The sequence below is a fragment of the Acanthopagrus latus genome, chromosome 1, assembly GCF_904848185.1.
Source record: "Acanthopagrus latus isolate v.2019 chromosome 1, fAcaLat1.1, whole genome shotgun sequence".
NCBI classification, from domain to species: Eukaryota; Metazoa; Chordata; class Actinopteri; order Spariformes; family Sparidae; genus Acanthopagrus; species Acanthopagrus latus.
The window spans coordinates 19,118,434-19,138,731 of NC_051039.1; the positions used below are offsets into that span (position 1 = coordinate 19,118,434).

At 41.1% G+C, this 20,298-nt stretch overlaps 2 protein-coding genes across 4 annotated transcripts in view; one reads left to right on the forward strand and one right to left on the reverse strand.

Moving 5' to 3' along the window:
• The window catches only part of LOC119026695, a 1,024,654-nt gene that overhangs the window by 930,897 nt on the left and 73,459 nt on the right, over positions 1–20,298 (reverse strand). The window lies entirely within an intron of this gene.
• pkn1a (protein kinase N1a) overlaps positions 1–20,298 on the forward strand; it is a 49,188-nt gene that overhangs the window by 23,802 nt on the left and 5,088 nt on the right. Inside the window, exons 1-14 of one of the 2 annotated variants that reach the window (XM_037110876.1) lie at positions 6,525–6,627; positions 7,463–7,657; positions 9,645–9,750; positions 10,414–10,562; positions 11,119–11,239; positions 14,934–15,079; positions 15,257–15,470; positions 16,299–16,493; positions 16,837–16,946; positions 17,039–17,182; positions 17,491–17,566; positions 18,348–18,483; positions 18,751–18,835; positions 20,031–20,110. In XM_037110876.1, coding sequence (XP_036966771.1) covers positions 6,586–6,627; positions 7,463–7,657; positions 9,645–9,750; positions 10,414–10,562; positions 11,119–11,239; positions 14,934–15,079; positions 15,257–15,470; positions 16,299–16,493; positions 16,837–16,946; positions 17,039–17,182; positions 17,491–17,566; positions 18,348–18,483; positions 18,751–18,835; positions 20,031–20,110 — 1,799 coding nt within the window. In that variant the 5' untranslated portion in view covers positions 6,525–6,585. Of the gene's footprint in view, positions 1–6,524; positions 6,628–7,462; positions 7,658–9,644; positions 9,751–10,413; positions 10,563–11,118; positions 11,240–14,933; positions 15,080–15,256; positions 15,471–16,298; positions 16,494–16,836; positions 16,947–17,038; positions 17,183–17,490; positions 17,567–18,347; positions 18,484–18,750; positions 18,836–20,030; positions 20,111–20,298 lie in introns of those variants that run through there. The other variant, XM_037110884.1, reaches the window with a different exon arrangement.

Here is a 20,298-nt window from a genome sequence, read left to right on the forward strand (position 1 = left end):
GCCAGCATGTGATGCAGCATTTCTGCATCACAGCCCTGTATAATACCAGTAATGCCATGGTAACGCAAAATAAATCACCACAGCTGAAGAGGGCATTTTGGAAATGTTCCATCTGTTTACATAAACACCACTGATGTCTGAGGGTCTTGAGGGGTTGTCCCATTTCATAGGGGAGATTTCATCCACTACATCTCGGAACAGTGTTACAAGGGCAAGGAGGCACTTGAAAATGAGGGGAAGGGATTGGGCCTTCTAGGTCTACTGTTCTGTATATTTCTGACTACTTCTTCTGTCAGTCATTTATGAGATAGATAGGTTTGGCAATCATGTTTGTAGTGTCAACAAAAAGTTGGATGTAGCTCACAGGGTTTTAAGGTCCGTTGAATTGTTTCTATGCGCTTCACCACCTCCAACTGTCATTCAACATAATGGGGTGATACGGTGATTTCTGTTAAAATTACATTTCCTATAGGTCTCCTGTTCACCTCTTGTTTCTTATGTGAAAAGCAACAACTGAAGAATCACTGGAGAAAGACTGAAACATGATTGCTGCAAATACATAAAGTATTCAGTCAGTGACCACTTATGTTTCAAGTTATTCTGCTGGACACTTGGCAGGAGCAGTTGTTGCACATTGTATTTGCAGCTTGGTTGCTGATTCATTGCTGATTCTCCGCCTCATTTCTAGCTCCTTCCTTCTTACTCTGCTTATTTGTCTGTTCTGTCTGCCTCAACCCTGTGACCCTCTCGGCTGTGCCTCATCCGTCTCTCTCCTCCCTCTCTTCCTGTCCCCATGCTGCTCTCTCTTTGTTTGCCTCTTGTGTCTTTCCCTCTCTTTCAGCCCCTAGCTAACCACTTCTTTCTCTGTGTGTCTCTGTCTTTTTCATGGCCGTGACTGGGCAAACTGGCTTTTGCTCTTGCCAGTGTGTATTCTTTTTCAGTCTCTGTTGCAGATGGTTGCACTGGCTGATGATTGTCCATTTGTATTTGAGAATTACTTCACTGCCAGCAACAGTCTTGTATTGTACCCTCAAAAATAACGTTTTCTGATTAATTTAATTCAAGCTCGAAGTGTTTTATTAAACTGTCCCTGAAGGAAACAGTAAATGTTTGTTTTTTGTTTCTCTCTTCCAGCTTGTTCACTCTTTTCCTGGACATCACACACTGTCTTATTTTGCCTCATTGCCTTTCCCGGCCTCTCTGCCATGTAGTCTTGTCAGATTGACAGTACTAGGAAGTGTTATTTCTCTACAGCGTCATCCTTTTAGCAGAATATTTACCAAGTGGCCCATGTGGCAAAGTAAGATGACTATGGGAAATGATATGCAAGTTACTGTAAATCCATCAGAGAAAACCATGCAGACTCATGCTTCTGTCATACTGTATGTGGTTGTATGTATATGCTTGTAAGAGGAACCTGATAGCTTCAGCATTCCAAATTAAAGTACATGCAGTTTTGTTATATGACACAAGTATGCACTCGTGTTTTCCTTTGTGTCAGTATAGCCTTTATAGCCACAGCATGTGTAGCCAAGAATATGTCCACACTTTCACAGCATATATTTAGTCAGTAAGCCAAACTTGTGTTTTCTGTTTCTGACTTGCATGTCTTAATGATAGGTTGAAGTTAAAGGGGAGTTTCACCAATTTTATGCAAGCCTGAATACAGGACTTGGGGAGTTCACATATTGTGTATGAGGGAATAAAAGAAAGTTTTGTAAAGTCACCAGAGAGAGCTGAGTGAAGTCTGATAAATTACATCAAGTTATCTCGCTTGAGTTTGTATTGACTGGGTCTGAAAACTACAAGTTTGAAAATAAAAAAATACCTGCGATTGTGAGGTTAGGAGTCTGTTAACTCAATGAATGAATGTTAGCCATTTATGTTCAACTCACTGAACTCATGGCATTTCCTGTGACTGCTTCACAGCAAAAGTCAACTTGTTTTTGCCAGTTAAATGCAGTATGAAATTATCAGTTTGCAATAGCAGTAACTTCACACATCGCTCAATGGACAGAGAGCATCTCCTCTTGTAAAATGTAACTGGTAACACTGGTGTTGTCATGTGTATATTAGGCAGAGGGAAAATCATCACAAACCTACTTCAACTATCATATGTGTCTGTCTGAAACATATACAACATGTAGTGCACTAAAATGTCACATCATTTGCTCTTCATCAATACAGCTCATCTGTTGCTGGAAAAAAGTCAACTATCCATTGTGTCTTTAATTTGAGTTTAGCAAGGGAATCACTAATATCATCTCATTTTCATGGTATGTTGCTTGTCCTCTTCTATTATTAGCTGTGACTTTGAGCACAGTCGGAGCTTGTCTGTCCTTCACTCTCATTGTAGGACAAGCATCCAGTCGCAATGACATTTTCACCCAGTGTCATATTCAAAAGACCACACCAACGTCGACTGTGGACTGGGTGTACTGGAGCCCAAAGAGTACACAGATCACACCCTTTACAATAACACAGGCTTCAGTCAGAAATGGGCTGAGCTCTGTGGCCTCACTCCCCAAGAGACATGTCCTCATGTTTCACTGGAAAGTGAGAGGGGTTTGTGTGTCTGTGTCTGTGTGTGTGTGTGTGTGTCTCAGTGTGTGCGTTCATTAAAGTGAATATCTGTCCTCCTATTTCTGTCCATGTCATGTACGCTTCTACAACCACGCCTTTTCACGACCTCTGTGTGGACACTATCTCTGTATGGAGCGGCCATTATCACTTTGTAGGAAAACTCCAGGCATTGTCCTCACAGTGGAGGACATGATTACACTCCACACACACGCACTGCGCACACACAGACATGCACTTTAACCCATGTTCTGTCTTGTCCTTCTCGTCCAGCCCTAGGCTTCTCCACACTGCTCACACAGTCTGATCGAATTAGCCTCGCTTGGCGCCGTTATATATTGAATTAGCTTGTCATTACTTCCCTGGACACCGCTGCTGTAGGTTGCTCCTCTGGGCTAGTTCACTAACAAGCTGCACGGAATGAGTCATTCATGTCCGTTAGCTGCTGCCATCTTTGTAGTATTACACTGGGTCAACAACTAAGGGGTGATTTAGAGTGTTGTTATGTTGTATCAGCTTCCTCTCTTTAACCGCTGAGCTCAGTTCACTGGCAAAGTGTCCATCAAAGAAACGTGTGTCAGATCCTCTGCATGACGTGGCGAATCATCTGGTGTTGCTTTCCTCCGCTACATACATATGTGTGTCAGAGCACATTCTGTCAACATCTGCTGGTGTTAACACTTCTTTAACACTCGCTATGATGGAGGTGACAGAAGTTCCCACCAAGTGGACAAATGACACATCCTCAAGGGTGGTGGATGGATCCAAGTGAAACTGGATAGTTGCTTTGTTTGCACCAGAGACTGCATTCTTTTCACTGCAAATATGCATCACTTGAGGGATATATGGTTAACGAGTAAACAAACCTCATGTTACAGCCACGGCCTTAACGGCTGAGTCAGGGTGATCAGAACTACTGATAGAGCTCTCTGTAAAAGTGCCGTTTTTTTCTAAAAAGGAACGTTGAGTTTTGTTATATAGAGATAAGAATGTTTTCATCCTCTTGCGTAAGAAATAATATTGCTTTTGCCAGATAGTCTGATCAGAGCCTTGAGGCTGCCCAAAACGATGTCCATATTAGAGTCATTTTGCTTGTCATATTAAATATGATTTAATGGTTGTAACTGTATAAAAACACTGAACTCTGTCTGCCCTATCCACCTTTTTCTTCTTTTTAATGTTGCATGCCACTGTCTCTATGAATAGAGAAGGTGGGAGGAAGTGTCAATTCATGGCAGTGTAACATTAGCATATACATTTTCAATAAAGAAATCACCTAAATGTTACTGCATGAGTCATGCTACCATCTGTGAGGCTATATTAAAGTACAGCGATGCTTTTAGCTAAATACTGATGTCATCATGTTAACATGCTCACTGTGGTTGTGTTACAATGCTGTTGCTAAACAGGGGTAATGTTTGCCATGTTTATTGTGTTAGCTTAAAGTGTTAGCATGCAAATTAGCAATAAATAGCTGAGACTGATGGTAGTGCCATTAGTTCTGTTTTGGACAAAGAGATCTCACAGCAGTATAGTCAGTAAGGTTCATCCTCTGAGAAATTTGAATGTCTACACAGATTTTCATGAAAATCTATTCAGTAATTTTCAAGATATTTCAGTCTGACCAAAGTGATGGACTGATACTGCCATCCCTAATACCATTCCACCAACATGGCTGGAAAGTAACCCAAATGATCAGAAGTTTAACTTTCACCTGCCCAATCAATTAAACAGTAGACAAGCTGTGCAGAAGAACACCCTATCAACATGTCATGCACATTTAAGAATAGTGAAAGTATCACATTGGTGGTAGTTCTTATTTTGTGAGGCGCTAACTTTGGATCTCTGCTAAAAGTCAGAATGATGATGATGATGCAAAGTAGAAGAATTCAGCAACCCCTCTTCAGTTCAGTTACACAATCAGTTTACCGTATGACACACAATCATTTGGCAGTATGCCTGTTGCTCAGCAGAAATGCAACAATCCTCATGGTACTGAAAACAGCTGAACATCTGTAAAGCAACAACAGTTAATCCCAGTGCGACACGATTTAAGCAAACATGCCATCAGTGTTTCACACTGTGGCTGGTGGAGATCGCATGCACACTTTACCCAGGGAGGTGGAGGTGTTTGATCCAAAGAGGAGACCCAGTCTTTGTTCGAATGCTGAGATCTGTTGAAGCTTACCATCAAAGATTCTCAGATATTGATCATTGTGTTGCATTTATGGATAACAGACATAAAATTAAATGCTTCACGAGTCATTGTCGCAGGTTTCACTACAGCTACTGAAGAATGATTATCCGTAATTAGTTGGTGTCTGTTTGCTTGTAGTGAGGAAAATCAGTCTGCTCACCCTAAATTCACAGAGCCTCTTTTCAGTTTTACAGGAAGTTGAACTCTCCGTCTCCGTCGTTGTTACATGTCTTTTCTTATCTAGGCTTAACAGATATGCTGAGAATCTGGAGAGACATGTGTCAGTTTCATGTGGAAAACTGAAAAAAGAACATAAAATGATCCAAATGATGCATAATAAATGATTACATTTGTCATTATATATAATTATCATTGTAACTTAAATATAGCCTTGTTTTTTTATGTTTTATCTTTATCATTGAAATAATCTAGTGATCCACCAATAATAAAGAACTGTTAAATTAAATTAGGCTAAAAAAGTCAGTTCCAGCTCTATAGCCAGTTTTCAAAACATCTGAGGCTCAAGTTGATGATCAAAACAGATGTTGTGACTCCACTTGCACATTTTGTTTTCTACCATTCAATAATCGTTGATTCCATAATCTGACATACCTCAAAAAACAGATTGTGTCTCGGCCTACATGATAAGAGAAAGATCTGCGATATGCGATAACATCCTTCAATACTGCAATGATGATATAACTTGCCATAAATACGCACGTATTGAAAAAGTATTATTATATGATATTGCATTGGCTCTTCTTCCTCAGCCATTGTGTTAGCTAACTTCGTGATCACCACCAAATTGACACCAATAAATCTGAGGTTAAGTGACGGCTAGCTCAGTGCCTCATCTGACTAGCCAAATGATGTGAATAAAGAGAGTGCCTTCCACACAGTCACGGTATTGAGTATTTTACATGTAGTGCTTGCGTGAAATCCAAACCTCATTTGGATGCTAAGCTTTGCTCAACTATTATTGTTGCAGAGAGCGAAAATGCTCAGGATTTAGGAAAGACCACTTCTAACATTCCAACTAATATTTGACATGTGACAAGAGATACACCTGGAAGATCTCGATCTATTGTGCGGTGTAAAGCGGCCTTAAACTTTCTGCTCATTTTGCAGTTTGGAGGATATTGTTGAAAGCTAGCATTACAGCACTTACTTCACCCGCTGCTGCTTATATAAGGTAGAGAGGTTGTCCTATTTTCAGATGACTCAATCCCATACAGTCTTTCTATAGGAAAAGGGGAATCACCAGTGGGGGTTTTCAGATGTAGAGCTCTCTTACTCTCTGGCTTTGAGCCAATACTTAGAAAACGCATCCTTCCCTCTTTCCACCCTCAAGATTATATCACCGACCAAAGTGAGAGCAAAAGAAAAAGCTGGCACAATTTAGTTCAAGCCAGAAGTGATTCATTGATGCGTAGAAAACTTGATATCGTATAGGTTTACTGCCAAAGATCCGGGAGTGACCTACCAAAACTTAAAGACGGAGGATGTGTTCTTGATGTATAGAGTCTATCTTTCTTTTCTCTGTTACTCACACTCCACTGACAGCAGCAAAACTGCAGGGGAAACAGGAAAGGCCTGAGCAGTTTGGTGTCGGGACGGATATCCTCTCTTGGAGGCGTTCCCCCTCCTCCCTCACTTAACTCTCCCTCTCCCTCTCTTTATCTCTTTTTATCGTTTTTTTTCCCCCCCAACCTGTTTTTGCTTTTGGTGTGGCATTAACTGTTTGGTCGAGCTCAGGAGCATACGAGAGATCTCCGCTCCTCTCTAGTTTTATCACATCAGAGGGGACTATGTGTTGGCATGGTGACGAGGAGGATGAGGACAGCTCGGAGGTGAAGCGTTTGTTTGATTTGTGTGTTCCTGTAATAGTGGCTGTGATTTCCAGTGATTTGACGCTCTCTCTCCTGCTGTCTTCCTGATTGTTTGTCTGGCGTGTTGAGCCTCAACATCTCAGCCTGTAGTAAATCGTAGCTCCGCTTTGAGGGGTTTTATTTTTGAAGACACAGGAAGTAAGTAGAAACTTGAGCAGGAGTGGGGCCCAGTTGTTTACTGGCGCTAAAGTATATATTAACGTTTTTCATTAAAGTTTACGGTGTTTCTCACCCAGTGGAGAGAGATGGGTTCATGAGAAAGAGCTGGAAGAGGACGATGGGCAGCCTAGGTCATGGGACGGATTTGTAATTCATTTTGAGGGTTGTGTATAGTGTTGATTTTTTAGCCCATTTGGCCAACAGACTGTTCTGAAAATGTTATTTTTAGAAGAAGCGTCTTGTAAGCAGGTTGGACATACAGGATTTGTTTTGAATTATTATAAACACTGGCTGAACAGGATTTTTGTCATTCCTCTCTGCTGCTCCTTCATCTCTTTTCCCATCGTCCTCTAGCATGTTCTAGAAAGTTTTTTCCTAGTATTTTACCCAACTCTGCCCTTTTTCCTCTCACCGCCCCATCCCTATCCCACTCTATCTCTTTCCTCCCATTATGGCCTTATCCTGCTCACCATCTCTTCCTCTTCACTCTGAACACCTACTCTTGCCAGACTGACTGTCTTCTAAATGAAGCCTTGTATTATTAGGCAGAAGTTTTGTATATTATTCACAGCAACATTGCCTGACTTCTTTATCCTTTGTCCTCCCCTTTCCTCCCTCTTTGTTCACCCCCATTCAGAGCGACCCAGGTGGGCTGTCGGTTCTGGAGCAGCTCGGCCTGGACCAGAACTCAGATTTCTCCGACTCCAGTGTGCAGCAGCTTCTGGATGAACAGCGCGAAAGGATCCGCCGAGAGATTCGCAAGGAGCTGAAAATCAAGGAGGGAGCCGAGAACCTACGCAGGGCGACGACTGACAAGAGGAATGCTCAGCAGGTCAGCCACATGTTACAATAAGATCCTCCCAACATAAATATACCAGAAAGTGTTAGAGCCCAAGAAATCTTATACCAGTTACATTTAAAAAGAAAACAAAAAACAGGTTTCCAACTTGTAAGAGAAAGTCAGGTCGACACTTGACAAGAATATTGTGTATGAGAAAGCATGTTCCTGTGATAGACATCATTAATAAAATGATAAGGTTGTGGAAGCGCTCTGATTTTTCAGTTGAAAAGTCGTTGAATTTCACATTGGCACCACTGCAGGAAACTGGTTTAATGACTGCTATCTGGAAAAGAGGCTGGTGATTCAGTCACATTCCAGTTCACCGGAACTGGGTAGACTTGTTGGCATGTTAAGTTCTTATTCTGTGGAGACTTTGGTCATATGAAAAAATAAAAAAAGAAAGGCCAGATACTTCAGACCGGTTTGACCTTTTATTTGCCCAGTTGTAGGCTCACTGAACACATGTTTCCACATTGTGAGGCAGGGCAGGAATGCCACACAGCCACACACATTCTCTTCCTGTAGCTGCCAAGTACAGCTGCTGGGCACCAGTTGTTAGCAGCGATATTCAAGCATTTGGACAGTTAAATGCAATTTTTTCATTCGCAATTGTTGGTGTTATTTGTAGACAATAGAGAGGAATTACTCTTGAGGTAAAGAAGTTCCACAGTGTGCTAATCCAACCCCAGTCAGGTACAGATGCAGGACAAAAAATGGCAAGGATCGTCATGTGATCCCAGGTTATTGTAAACCTCATATTCTTCTGTATGCTTTGATAGATTTTTCCCATAATTTTCAACCTAAAAGGTTTATCTTGGCCAACTGGGTGAAAACATATTCAATTAATAAGGAGAAACTCACATATAAATTGCTATTTTTGCTTTTTTTTTTGTGAAGTAAAAATGCACTTTAAATACTTATTGTCCCTTATTATTTTGTTGTTATCTCAGCATGTGGTTGGTCTGTGTGTCACCAGTAGGTTTTACATTTAATACAGAAACAAAAAGAATACAAATTATTGAAGTGAAATTTGCAGAACAGTCAGCGTGGTAGTGAGTTTTTTAATACAAGAACAATAAAAACCCCATAGACAGTCAATCCATATTTCATAAGAAGTAGTTTAAAATCCCTGAGTGGAATCAGGCTGGACTGCTTCACTGCTTGGAGTGTGTTTCACGTAAGTGGATACATAAGTGGGTAGCTGTCCAAGCATGGATTTATAAATGAAGTTCTATCAGTGTTAAGGTCTGCGCATGGATGATGATGACCAGCTGATGAAAGAATACAGAGTGCAGTCGTGTGTGAGGGGTTTACAACCGGTTATAAATTTCAGAGAATATGTGTGCACAATGATGATTCTAGTTTTGATTAAATAAAAGTCTATTTTTTTTTCCAGAAAAGGAACATGAATGTAACTCCAGTCATTCGTGTTTCCTGCACGTCTCTATAACATATGCAAATTACTTAATTTTATAAAAATTACTTGATTTTTATAAACAAATTAATGTTGTGATTCCCTGAACACTGCCTGCAGTCGGGGAACCTAAAACTGAAACTTAAAGATGGAAGAAGCAGCTCACTGAACATTCAAGAAGCTTTTCTAGGTCCTTACAATGGCAGAAGAAGGATATTTATAAATTGAGAACTTTCAACAAGGGTTCACTTTTTATGTTGTTTTATGTTTATGTTGTAAAAGTCAAATAGAAAGTCAATATAAAAATAGGAATTATTATACCAACACCTGAAGACAACTGATTTAATGGTATATAGAGTTCATTTTACAGAACATGTAGTGTAGAGCTGCTTCAACTGCTTTTTGTGACGTTTTTGTGCGTGTTGATGTCAGCATGTTGTCCAACATTTCATAATTCCTGCTTGGTTGATATACTGTTGTTTTCACACAAGAAATAAGATGCAGAATTGCAATTTCTTTTCTGAACCAGAGACAATGTTCCCCTGTATTTGCTCTGGCCTACAGGTGGACAGCCAGCTGCGGTCTTCTAACCGCCGGCTGGACAACCTCCACGCTCAGCTGCAAGAACTGGATGCTCACATTGTGGTGAAGGGAGGAGAGGAGAATAAAGGTATGTGTGTGGAAACACTTTCACCCCTGTTGTCAAATCTGTCTTTTCCTTTGATCCATTTTGTCTCTGATGTAACAAACAAAGCACAGATAAGTGAGTTGGACTGTTCTGTGGATCTGTGTCGTTTAGAATCAGTTGGAAAAGTGCCATTAATATTTGACACGGAGAACACGCACGAGTTTCAGTCCAGTTTTATAGTCATCAGTATTCGCTGAAGGCAACAGCTCTCCCACTGGACACTGATGTTCAAATGAAAAAAGATTTTAAATACATTACTCTTCTCTGCTTGAACATGGAGTTCATATCATGCTATGAATTAATCATGGCAGATAATATGAACACTGATTTTTAAGCTAACTTTACTATTAACATCATAAACTATTTGTAGTGAATTCAAATCCTTAGAACCACATGGAAAAACAATATTCCTGACGATTTGTGCTTTCCTTCTCCGACTGGGTGGGACAGTCTCTCCCAGTGGATCTGTTCCCATAATCCAGGATATTAGCCCTGTTCATGCTGCTGCAGAAATTCAAGAAAGCAATGCTATTATTTGGCTTTACATGAAATTCCCTTGTGGGTATTTTCACCTTAGAGCGCACCATGTGAACCCTCATCGAGTTGCTTTTTATATCATCTCCAACCTTTTCCTTCCCTCCACAGATGAGTGTCCTCAGTCTCCCGGGGCAGAGAGCCGTACGTCAGCCCACAAGGAACGCATCGCTGCCCTGGAGAGACAGCTCAACATCGAGCTCAAAGTCAAACAGGGAGTTGAAAACATGATCCCCGTCTACTCCAACGGATCCACCAAGGTATACTGACATAATCCATAATAATACCAGAACACATCTCAAGAGAACAATATATGAGGCAAATACCATACACATAACAAACACCAGAGCAATGTAAAGAACATTTTGTACGTTGTGGTACACATGACACCCTCCCACAGCCATCTGATACGGTAATTGACAGCGTGTGTCTTTTTGCACCTTCATGATCCATAACCTTGCAGTCTGCTGACTCAGAAGACAATCTCTAAATGTGTATGATGTGGGACACACATTTCTTTATGCACACACCTCATCCCTTGATTACTACAAAGATCCCCTCCCCCTTATTTTCTGCGGCATGTTTCACCTTGCCATTCGACCTTGCACTTGCACCTCCTCTTCCCTTCCCGTTTCACTACTTATTCAATTTTAAACCCCATAGTGATCAATCAAAAGAAAGAGGGAAATGATTAATGATTAATGATTTATGTTGTTTTATGTGTTGCTCTAGGTTTTCCTGGTACTATATTGTGTACTATGCAGCCTCCTGTGTCATTTTTTGATTTGTTCCTTGTCTTGTTTCTGCTCCCATCAGGACAAGAAGATGCTGCAGACGGCCCAACAGATGCTGCAGGATAGTAAGACCAAAATTGACATCATCCGCATGCAAATCCGCAAAGCTGTGCAGGCCACTGAGCACAATGATGACACACAGGGTGAGTTTGATTTACTTAATGAATGAATATGATGTACCACTAAAATGTGGCCCCAGTTATGCAAAAAAAAAAAAAAACACCCGGGGTCGTGATGTTTGATAAAAAAGTTTACAATATGTTGTCTTGCTCAATATTTGGTTGCATTTTGAAAGGTTAGCACTCTTGGATTTTGGTTTTCACAAAAAAGTAGTGAAAGATGCAGGGAGCAAGACAAATGATCCCATAACATTAAATATTCTTCCACATAGTCAATGTACTTTACATAAAACCATCCATCTAAATTAATTTTGTTGCAAATCACACTCTTTACGGCGATATTTTTTCCTCATTTGGATGGTGCTTTGGCCCTTCCGAAAAAAGGAAATCTGTGGAAGGCAACAGAAACAAACATGGAGGGCAGTGAACACGAAACTGAATAAGACATTTTCGAACAGGAGCAGGACTCTGACAAGCCAAGACAAAACAAGGACGTGGTTTCGGTTTGAAAACAGAGACTGACCTCAAAATTGCACTTTGCAAATGATGCCGCAGACTGATCCTCTTTAATATTTGCATTTGTTTTAGCTGGTATCTTTCAGATCATTACCTGATATGAAATGACTTACAGTATTGTAGGATGGGAGTTTTTAGTCATATTTCATTTTTGGCTCATATTTCAGAGAAAAGTGAGCCATGTGACCTGTGTGTTTTAAGAGAGTGGTCAGCTGCCGTTGACGGGATGCTTTTCATCTCTATCTTCATGTGATCTGCGCCCATGCTAGTCTGTTCTGAGCAGCAGCTGCAGACAGCAGACACACAGTAACATAAACAGATCAATAAAGAGCCGGCCCATTGTTTCACATCTCACCGCCTTAGTTTTGCTGTGTAGAAGATGAAGAGAACGGTTGGGCTTGATGCACAGTGGCCTGAGTGCATACGCGCATGTTTTTATGTGAAAAAAGACACAAAGCCGATGAAATGGCCCACCTGGCACATTACCACAATCAATCAAATTCAAACAAAAATACAACCCTCCAACAAAAGGGCCAGCAGATGAAAAGTGTCTTTTCACACATTAAAGGCAGCGAGCCTCTCTCTCTCTCTCTCTCTCTCTCTCTCTCTCACAACATTAAAGTGTTGTGTGTAGAAGCAGAACAAATACATTCTCCAGGAGGGGGATTGTGTGTATTAAATTTACCCAAATGTGGTCATGTACTCCAAGAAACAAACAAACAAATCTGTCCTATTCACTTCCTTTTGTTTGTGATACACACTCAGGCTGATAAATGACATTTCAGCAGCAGCACCAGTCAGTGGTGATGGGGCAATGAGTTATGTGGGATGATGCTTTTGTAAAATGGAGCAGGGGAGCAAGGAGAGAGCGCTGGGAGGGGGTAGAAGTAAAACCAAAAAACAGATTTTTTTTCAAGAGACAGTTGGTGTATTCCCTGCAGGGCCATCTATTCCTCTCTGCTCATGTAAGAGGCAGCTGACGGCTATTAAGAAAGTGGCTGTCTTTTAAGGCAAAGAAGATAATGGCCATTTGGAAGGAGTTAAGAGCTGTACTTTATCTCTCCATGTCCTCAGTGTGGAAAACCTATTTGGTTTATTAATGATCTAAAGCTCCTTCCATTGCATTAACATTATGAAAATAGTACTCTGGATGTTAATGATCACATTGAGCTGCAATGATTTTGTACTTACGGGCAACTCCACGGATTTAACACATCAAACTGGTTTACAGGTCAAAGGGAGTGCTACAGTGAATGTGGAAAAAGTTGTGTAAATCCTCCAGAGGGAGTTGTGTGAAGTTTAATAAATTGCCTCAAGTGGTCTCACTCAGAGTCCGCCTCAGTTGGTGCTGACGACAAAAAAAATCCGGGAGAGTTAGTAAGAATGAGTGGACCTCAGTAGCCCGCTCTTCATCTTAGCTTCCAGCTACATTAGCCACCACTAGCATAACACACCTGAATCTCTTGCCGTATTCACATGATCTGGGGAGGGTCGTCTTCAGATGATATCTCTGTTGCAATGATTGTTATGATAATTGATAGTTATCAACTGTGCATCATGACAGTGTTAGGAGTGTTATAATGAATAGTGTATAAAGTGTTTCAGTAAAGTTTAGTTCTTCAAGCCTTAACCTCTGCTGTGGATGCAGACATAAAGAGAATATGCCTTTCTGCACTTTCTCTGCAGGTATTTTATTGCCTGTAATGGTAACCTCAGTATAAATGTTTCTCTTGTACTGGTGTCTCACATAGTCTCTGGATCTTTCGAGGTTATTCTGTCTTTCTCCTTTAAACCACACACTCACTCATACACACAGTGGTTGTGTGTAAAGTGTACACAGACTGACAGTCTCCAGGCACCACACCCGGTGGAAGGGGTCATCTAGCAGGGTCTGGGCTCCAGGCAGAACACCTTATTAGGAGATAAAAGCATCCACATTCACTTCCACCCCTACCTCCCCCTTTCCCTCTCCTTCTCCCTCCGTCTCATGCAGCATTTTAACAGCTCATAGGTCATAAAAATCATGTTTAATCACTCCTCCTGTGTCCTTTTGTCGTTTCTTGTTTTTAACCTTGTATTTAAAAAGCCACATGCACCTTGTTTTGAATGCTATTGATCCTTTTGTGCTTTTCCTTATCTTGCGCCTCCTCTCCCCCTCCTCCTTTGTGCTTATTGCCCACTGTGAGAGGCTGCTACTGAGCCATTAAGCTAACCACTTAGCTGTAATTGTTCTTCACTGGTGTGACTCTGATGTTGACCCATGTCTGTCTTCCTAAGTAAGGGAGCTTGAGGATGTTTTTACCTTTTGACCGAGAGTATTGCTCCTAATTTCCTGCTGTCATGACCACATTTTTCCATTTAAGGGGTGAAATAAGCTGTTTTGTGTGTTTTATCAGTGGCATTTTGAAGTGGCTGGAAATACGAAAGTATACTAAACGTCAAGTTTTATCCTTTTTGGTGTCAGTAGACGATTTGTTTCTTTATATAATTTTTGCACAGACCTACAGGCATGTCGTCTTGATGTATTAAACCTTTTTATAATGTCAAAAGGTTTTCCATTTGTTTTAACAAACCATGATCAAGTAGCAACATAAAAGGCAAGAGGTTCAGTTTTATATTATCACATTACATTTTCTACTGCACTCATCTATCTAGTTAGCAGGAGCTGTAACCTTTGGCAATAGCAAGAAGTTTTGGACAACACACTGTTAGTACTTGTTTAGATGTCACTCATTTGTTTGTTTTCACTGTAGTTTATGCCGGTATAATTAAATTTTAATCTCACTGAAAAACATTATCATAAAAAAAAGGAGACATCGGACTTAAGAGGGTATTTCTTCGCTCTGTTTGCTTTTAAAGATGCGACTCAGAAAGCCTTTTGGAAATAATGATGTTGTTTACTGGGGAACACTCGGAGGCTGCTCACCTCCCTCCAGGCGCTGCTAATGTTTTCTTTGTCTGACTCTTCTGTAATGCATGACTTGCATTAAGGCATTAACCTAACTTGGTATGCCCAGGGGAGTTCCCTACAACATTCTGCTGCCATAACAAAACACTTAAGTCTCAGCATGCACCTACCAAGATCAAACGACACGATATAACTGATTAAAGCAGCATCCTTTTGACTTTTCTGCCTCAGTTGCATTTTGTAAAGTCGTCTGCACTGATGCACTAAGGTCCTTTATCCATTTTGGCACTGCAGGTAACCAGGACCTGTGCGGGATGGAGCTACGTATTGAAGAGCTGAGGCATCACTACAGGGTGGAGCATGCTGTGGCTGAGGGGGCCAAAAACGTGCTCAGACTCCTGGGGGCCAGCAAGGTCCAGGACAAGAAAGCCCTGTCTGAGGTTAGACCGGACGCGCGCACACACACACACACACACACACACGCACACACACACGCACACACTAACCCCTTTAATGTTCTTCTGTATGTACCATTACATACAACATTGTCATGGCGATAAAATGTCCACCCAGTGGATGTAACTGTATTAAAGCTTCTCTGTGTTGGTTCCCTGTAGGCGCAGTCCCGTCTGAGCGAGGCGTCTCAGAGGTTAGACCTGTTAAGGGACTCTCTTGACCAGCGTCTGGCAGAGCTACCAGAGGATCATCCCAAGGCCAGTGTCATCAAAGAGGAGCTGGTCCTGGCTTCCTCACCTGCCTTCAGCTCTCGCCACGGAGCCCCTTACCTCCACAACCAATACAGCACCCTCAACAAGCCCTCACCTCTCACTGGTATGTAAAATAACCCAAAGCTAAAGGCCAAAGTTGAGCAAATTTATACCATAAGAGGTATTCATAGATCAACAGTGACATGAACATGGAAAGAGGCAGACACGAGCTGAACAGTTACATCCCAACATCTTAACTGTGCATGACAAGGTGGTACAAAGGTGTTTACAACACACACTAATGCATGTGGAAATTAGAGTAGTATACCAAGTGTCTGTGTTGAGGCATCTTACCAGTCAAGGTTGGATGATGTTGTTTCTTCTGCTGCTATTTGAAATAAAGACTTTAACAAAAAATGTCAAATGAACTGATTCTGGAGTGCTTCTAGACAAAGCATTGTGGTAATCAGCAAAAATCAGTTCAACCTCGAGGGGATGAAAAGAGTTCAAAGGAACATTTAGCATTTTCTGTCTTTTTTGTGGCAGTGTGGTTATCCTGTGTTGAAACAAGAACGCCTGCTGCACCCACAGTTACCGCAATGATTGATTCTGTTCCACACATCTCTGTACTGTACGTGAACTTGTCCTCGAACATGTACACAGATGCATTCATGTGGCCAGGGAATTCGGGGAGACATTTTATCAGTTTGAACCCGATTCAAGTGGTCATAATTATAGAATAATTGATCTAACATAGAACAGCTTATTGAGCTTCGCGTCTCATCATTTATGTCTGCTTGTGGGAGAGAAGGCATCACAAGACCTTTGTAAGTCAAAAACAGGTGTGGAAGTTTGATTTACAGATTTAGTTGAATCCACTGATTTATTTATCTGCCTTTGGTGTTTGTTGCCTGTAGTTGGTTGTACCTGATTTCCCTTCCTCTGTCCTCAGGTACCCTACAGGTGCAGCTGCTGGGCTGTGTGGGGTTGTTGGAGGTGGTGCCAGGTCGCAATAAGGGGACAGCTGTCATGCTGCCCTGCCACAGCCCCGGAGACACCAGGTCATTCATGAGGGGTAGCAAGGGGCTGTACGGACGGAGCGGCTCCGTCAGCGGGAAGACGCCCAGCAAGAATGACGAGCTCTCCTGTAAGTGTGTGTGTGACTCTGTGTGTGTGTGTGTATGCAGGTCTTGGGTTCATTTGAAAATGTTCAGTATTGTGTGCATTATAAGAACAACATACTGCCATTTTTTTTGTGCAATGTAGCAAATCTTTATTTAGTACTATTGACTTTGTGTCACCATCACTTCGTTGGTGCGTTGGGTACTGTAGGTCACACATAATGTGTTAGCAGCATCAGCTAATTTAATTCAACTGCCTCAAAAACCCAGTGGTCAGGGCGAATGTGGCAGGTACCGTATAGGAATGCACCTATGGAGGAAATATAATTTGCTGATCTTGTGTGTGTGTGTGTGTGTGTGTGTGTGTAGCTGAGGTGAGTGCAGTGCTGAAGCTGGATAACACAGTGGTTGGCCAGACAGCTTGGAGGACTGTGGGAGAACAGGCTTGGGATCAGACCTTCACTGTGGAGCTGGAAAGGGTCAGTATGAAATGCACACAAACATCTGCACACACAATAGACTGTTTAAGTATCTTTTTATGAACCATTGGGTGTGTCTCTGTGTGTTTTAGTCAAGGGAAATGGAGATGGCAGTTTACTGGAAGGACTACCGCTCGCTGTGTGCTCTGAAGTACGTGAAGCTGGAGGAGTTCCTGGACAACCAGAAACACAGGGTTCAGCTGGAGCTGGAGCCTCAGGGCCTGCTGCTGGCTGAGGTACACACATGCACGCACACACACACACAAAAACATTAAATGACACAAATCAACAAAAAATGTGCAAAGGGACAGCCACACACAAGGGTTGGACACAGATGTCCTTGCATACATCTCACCTGTCTATGCAAGCTCTATAAATACAAAGGTATTCAAATATGCACTGATACACCTGCCCACACACAAGCTGTCACACACACCTGTGCTGAAAAACACTGCTTTGATATATCAGACTTGAAAGGTTCAATCATCACGATGTGACGTCTGGAAATAAAATCTTTGATGTTTCGTGTGTGTGTTTTTTTCAGGTGACCTTCTTCAACCCGGTCATCGAGAGGGTTCCTCGCCTTCAGAGGCAGAAGAAGGTGTTTTCTAAGCAGCAAGGTGAGGCAGACAGGGAGCAGAGAGAAAATACAAAACATGATGATCATTGGTATAATTACACAATTGTATTCTCTACAATACATTTTAGTACATTGAGTACATTTTAGATAGAGGATATTTTAAGATTAGCAAAAAGCTGTTGTGTTTGAACTTTACCTAAATGAGAAAATGAACATAACTAGAAGGAAAGAAAGGTTAATAGCAGGTTTTTCATTTAGGCTACAGCACCACCTAGTGGTGAACAAATGATCTTGCATCATCATGATTATAAGATCTTGAAACAAGATGTTAAAAAAACAAAAGATAATATAATTGAGAAACTAAGCATGAAACAGTTCAAGCAAAACCTGTGGTCATCAGTCATTTGAAGACCTTTTAAATAAAAACTAGTTTCTCTTGTTGTAGATTGTGGAAGTTTTGGAATATCATTTAATTTCCCTGCGTTTGCTGTGATTATCAGGAAATTATTTTAACCATCGCTTACATCTGAATGCTATCATTTTATGTTGTTTCATTCTGGAACAATTCAGCCTGTAATTATAAAAAAAACAAACAAAAAAACATATATGTTGCCCCTTTTTCGTTACCTGAAAAACAAAGAATACACCATGAAGGAACACACATTTTAGCCACAAGAAAGAGTTCTAATTTGTCAAAGAAAGTCCTTATTTTATTTTTAGCTGAGGTAGGCTCTGAAACTGGACAGCAATTTTTTTACAAAAACTGGGATCTGGGAGACACATAGCAATGACTATATGTGTGGGTGTATGTGTGTTTCCAGGCAAGGCATTCCTGCGAGCTCGTCAGATGAACGTGGATATCGGGACGTGGGTCAGGCTGCTTCGAAATGCCATTCCCACCGTCAACAACTCAGGAACCTACAGTCCCAATGCACACAGCCTAACACTCAACTCTGGGTGAGACATAGACACAGCCATTGCTCTCAAACAGATGAACATGCTGGAGAAACACTCAGCATCTACGTGTGTTTGATAGCTGTCAGTAAGACTTTGCTATCAACCTTAGCGTCATTCCTTGAACCTTGTTCCTTGTGTTTCCTGGCAAAGTATAAAGCATGTGATGCTTTCTCTGCCCCACATCTAACAACCCTTTTGTGTTTGTTCATTTGTCCGTCCTGCATTACCGTGTTCGTCTGTTTGTTTGTGTCCGTGTGACTTTTTTAGGGAGGTCTCAGTGGAGAAGTTGAGTCTGGACAGCGACTCTCCGATAAGAGGCGATTACAAGAGAGACACGGACACAAACACCCCGGTGAGACAGACAGAGAGAGAGAGAGGAAGTGTGTGTGAGAGCAGGGGGTTGCTTTAATGAATTAAATCCACTCTGGTAGTTTTGGGTTGAAGGAAATGTATTTATTTGACATTGATCAAAGCCGCAAACATTCGTCTTCAAGGATGACTAAAATTGTTTGCGTTCAGCACCAAGATGAGTGATAAATCAACACATGGACACCTGATATTTTGTCACCTTAATCAGTAATCGTAAAAAAAAATCCACAATGGAGGCAATAATTATTACGTTTTAGTAATCCAATTTTGGATTATAATTTGCAGCTAGACAAAATATTTATTTGGCTTTCTGTTATTTTGAAACAATAGACAACACAAAAAGAAAATAATTTGAGCTGTACTCACTTAGAACAGTGTGTACTATATTACTTGCTACTGCTAACATGTAATATTGTACATGTTAGTTTCTTTCATTTAAAAGTAATAATGCGCTTTTCAATATTACTATCTGTATACAATAAGGCATTACTGATAACAATACTTTTGTGTTACTTTCAACAAAATAAACACTGAATTCCTCAAAACATTGTTTCATAGTGGGCAATTAAAGCACAGAAGTTTAAATGTATTGCCGTTCATTACTAAATATTACACATGATCCCAACACTGTTTAGAACGCTGTGAAATGTATCAGTGGTGTCCATATAGACATTATAGAGGCCTCATATCAACCAAAGTCTGTTGTCTATGTAATCAAAATCAAATTGAATAGATAAAGTTTGATAATGCTGTGTTCACTATCTTTAACAACCAGTTTACAATCATGGAGCTCTCTTGAGTTGACAGAGTTCACAATAGGAAGACAGACTTGATTATATTTATTGGTCTGTTTATTGTTTTTATCTCCCTCCATCGCTCTGTAGGCCCATACTGATTCATCGCTCAGTATACGGTAGTGTCAATGTAGTTAATAAGTTAAGCGGAGGTGACTTGAATGTATTGTCGTGCACTTGATCACAGTGTCTCTACAAATTAAGCACACCTGCTCGTCTATCTTCATCAGGTTTAAAATCCAGACAAAAAGTGAATCCTCCTCTCTGAAGAATGTTTGTGTGTCACATCCGAACTGAAATCATGTGTCTTGTGTCTTCTCATCTTTCTGCATGTTTCTGTGTCTTTTCCGTCGTGTCTCCTTCCCTGCTCTCTGTCCCTGTCAGGACCGACTGCCAGTCATCGAGCCCTTCTCCCCCCCAGACCTCACCCCCGAGTGCCCTGTCCGATCCCCATCTGTCAGCAGGTACACACACATAAACATTTCATTAACTGCATTATATTTTTTGGATATAATTGCTTCAATACTGTCCCTGTCTGTGTTTATTCTTTTACATTTTTATATCTATTTAGCTGCTTCTGTTTCAGTGTCCTGGTATTGTTCATGATGACTCACTGTCAATGACTTACTGGGACATTTGAATAGAGCAGAAG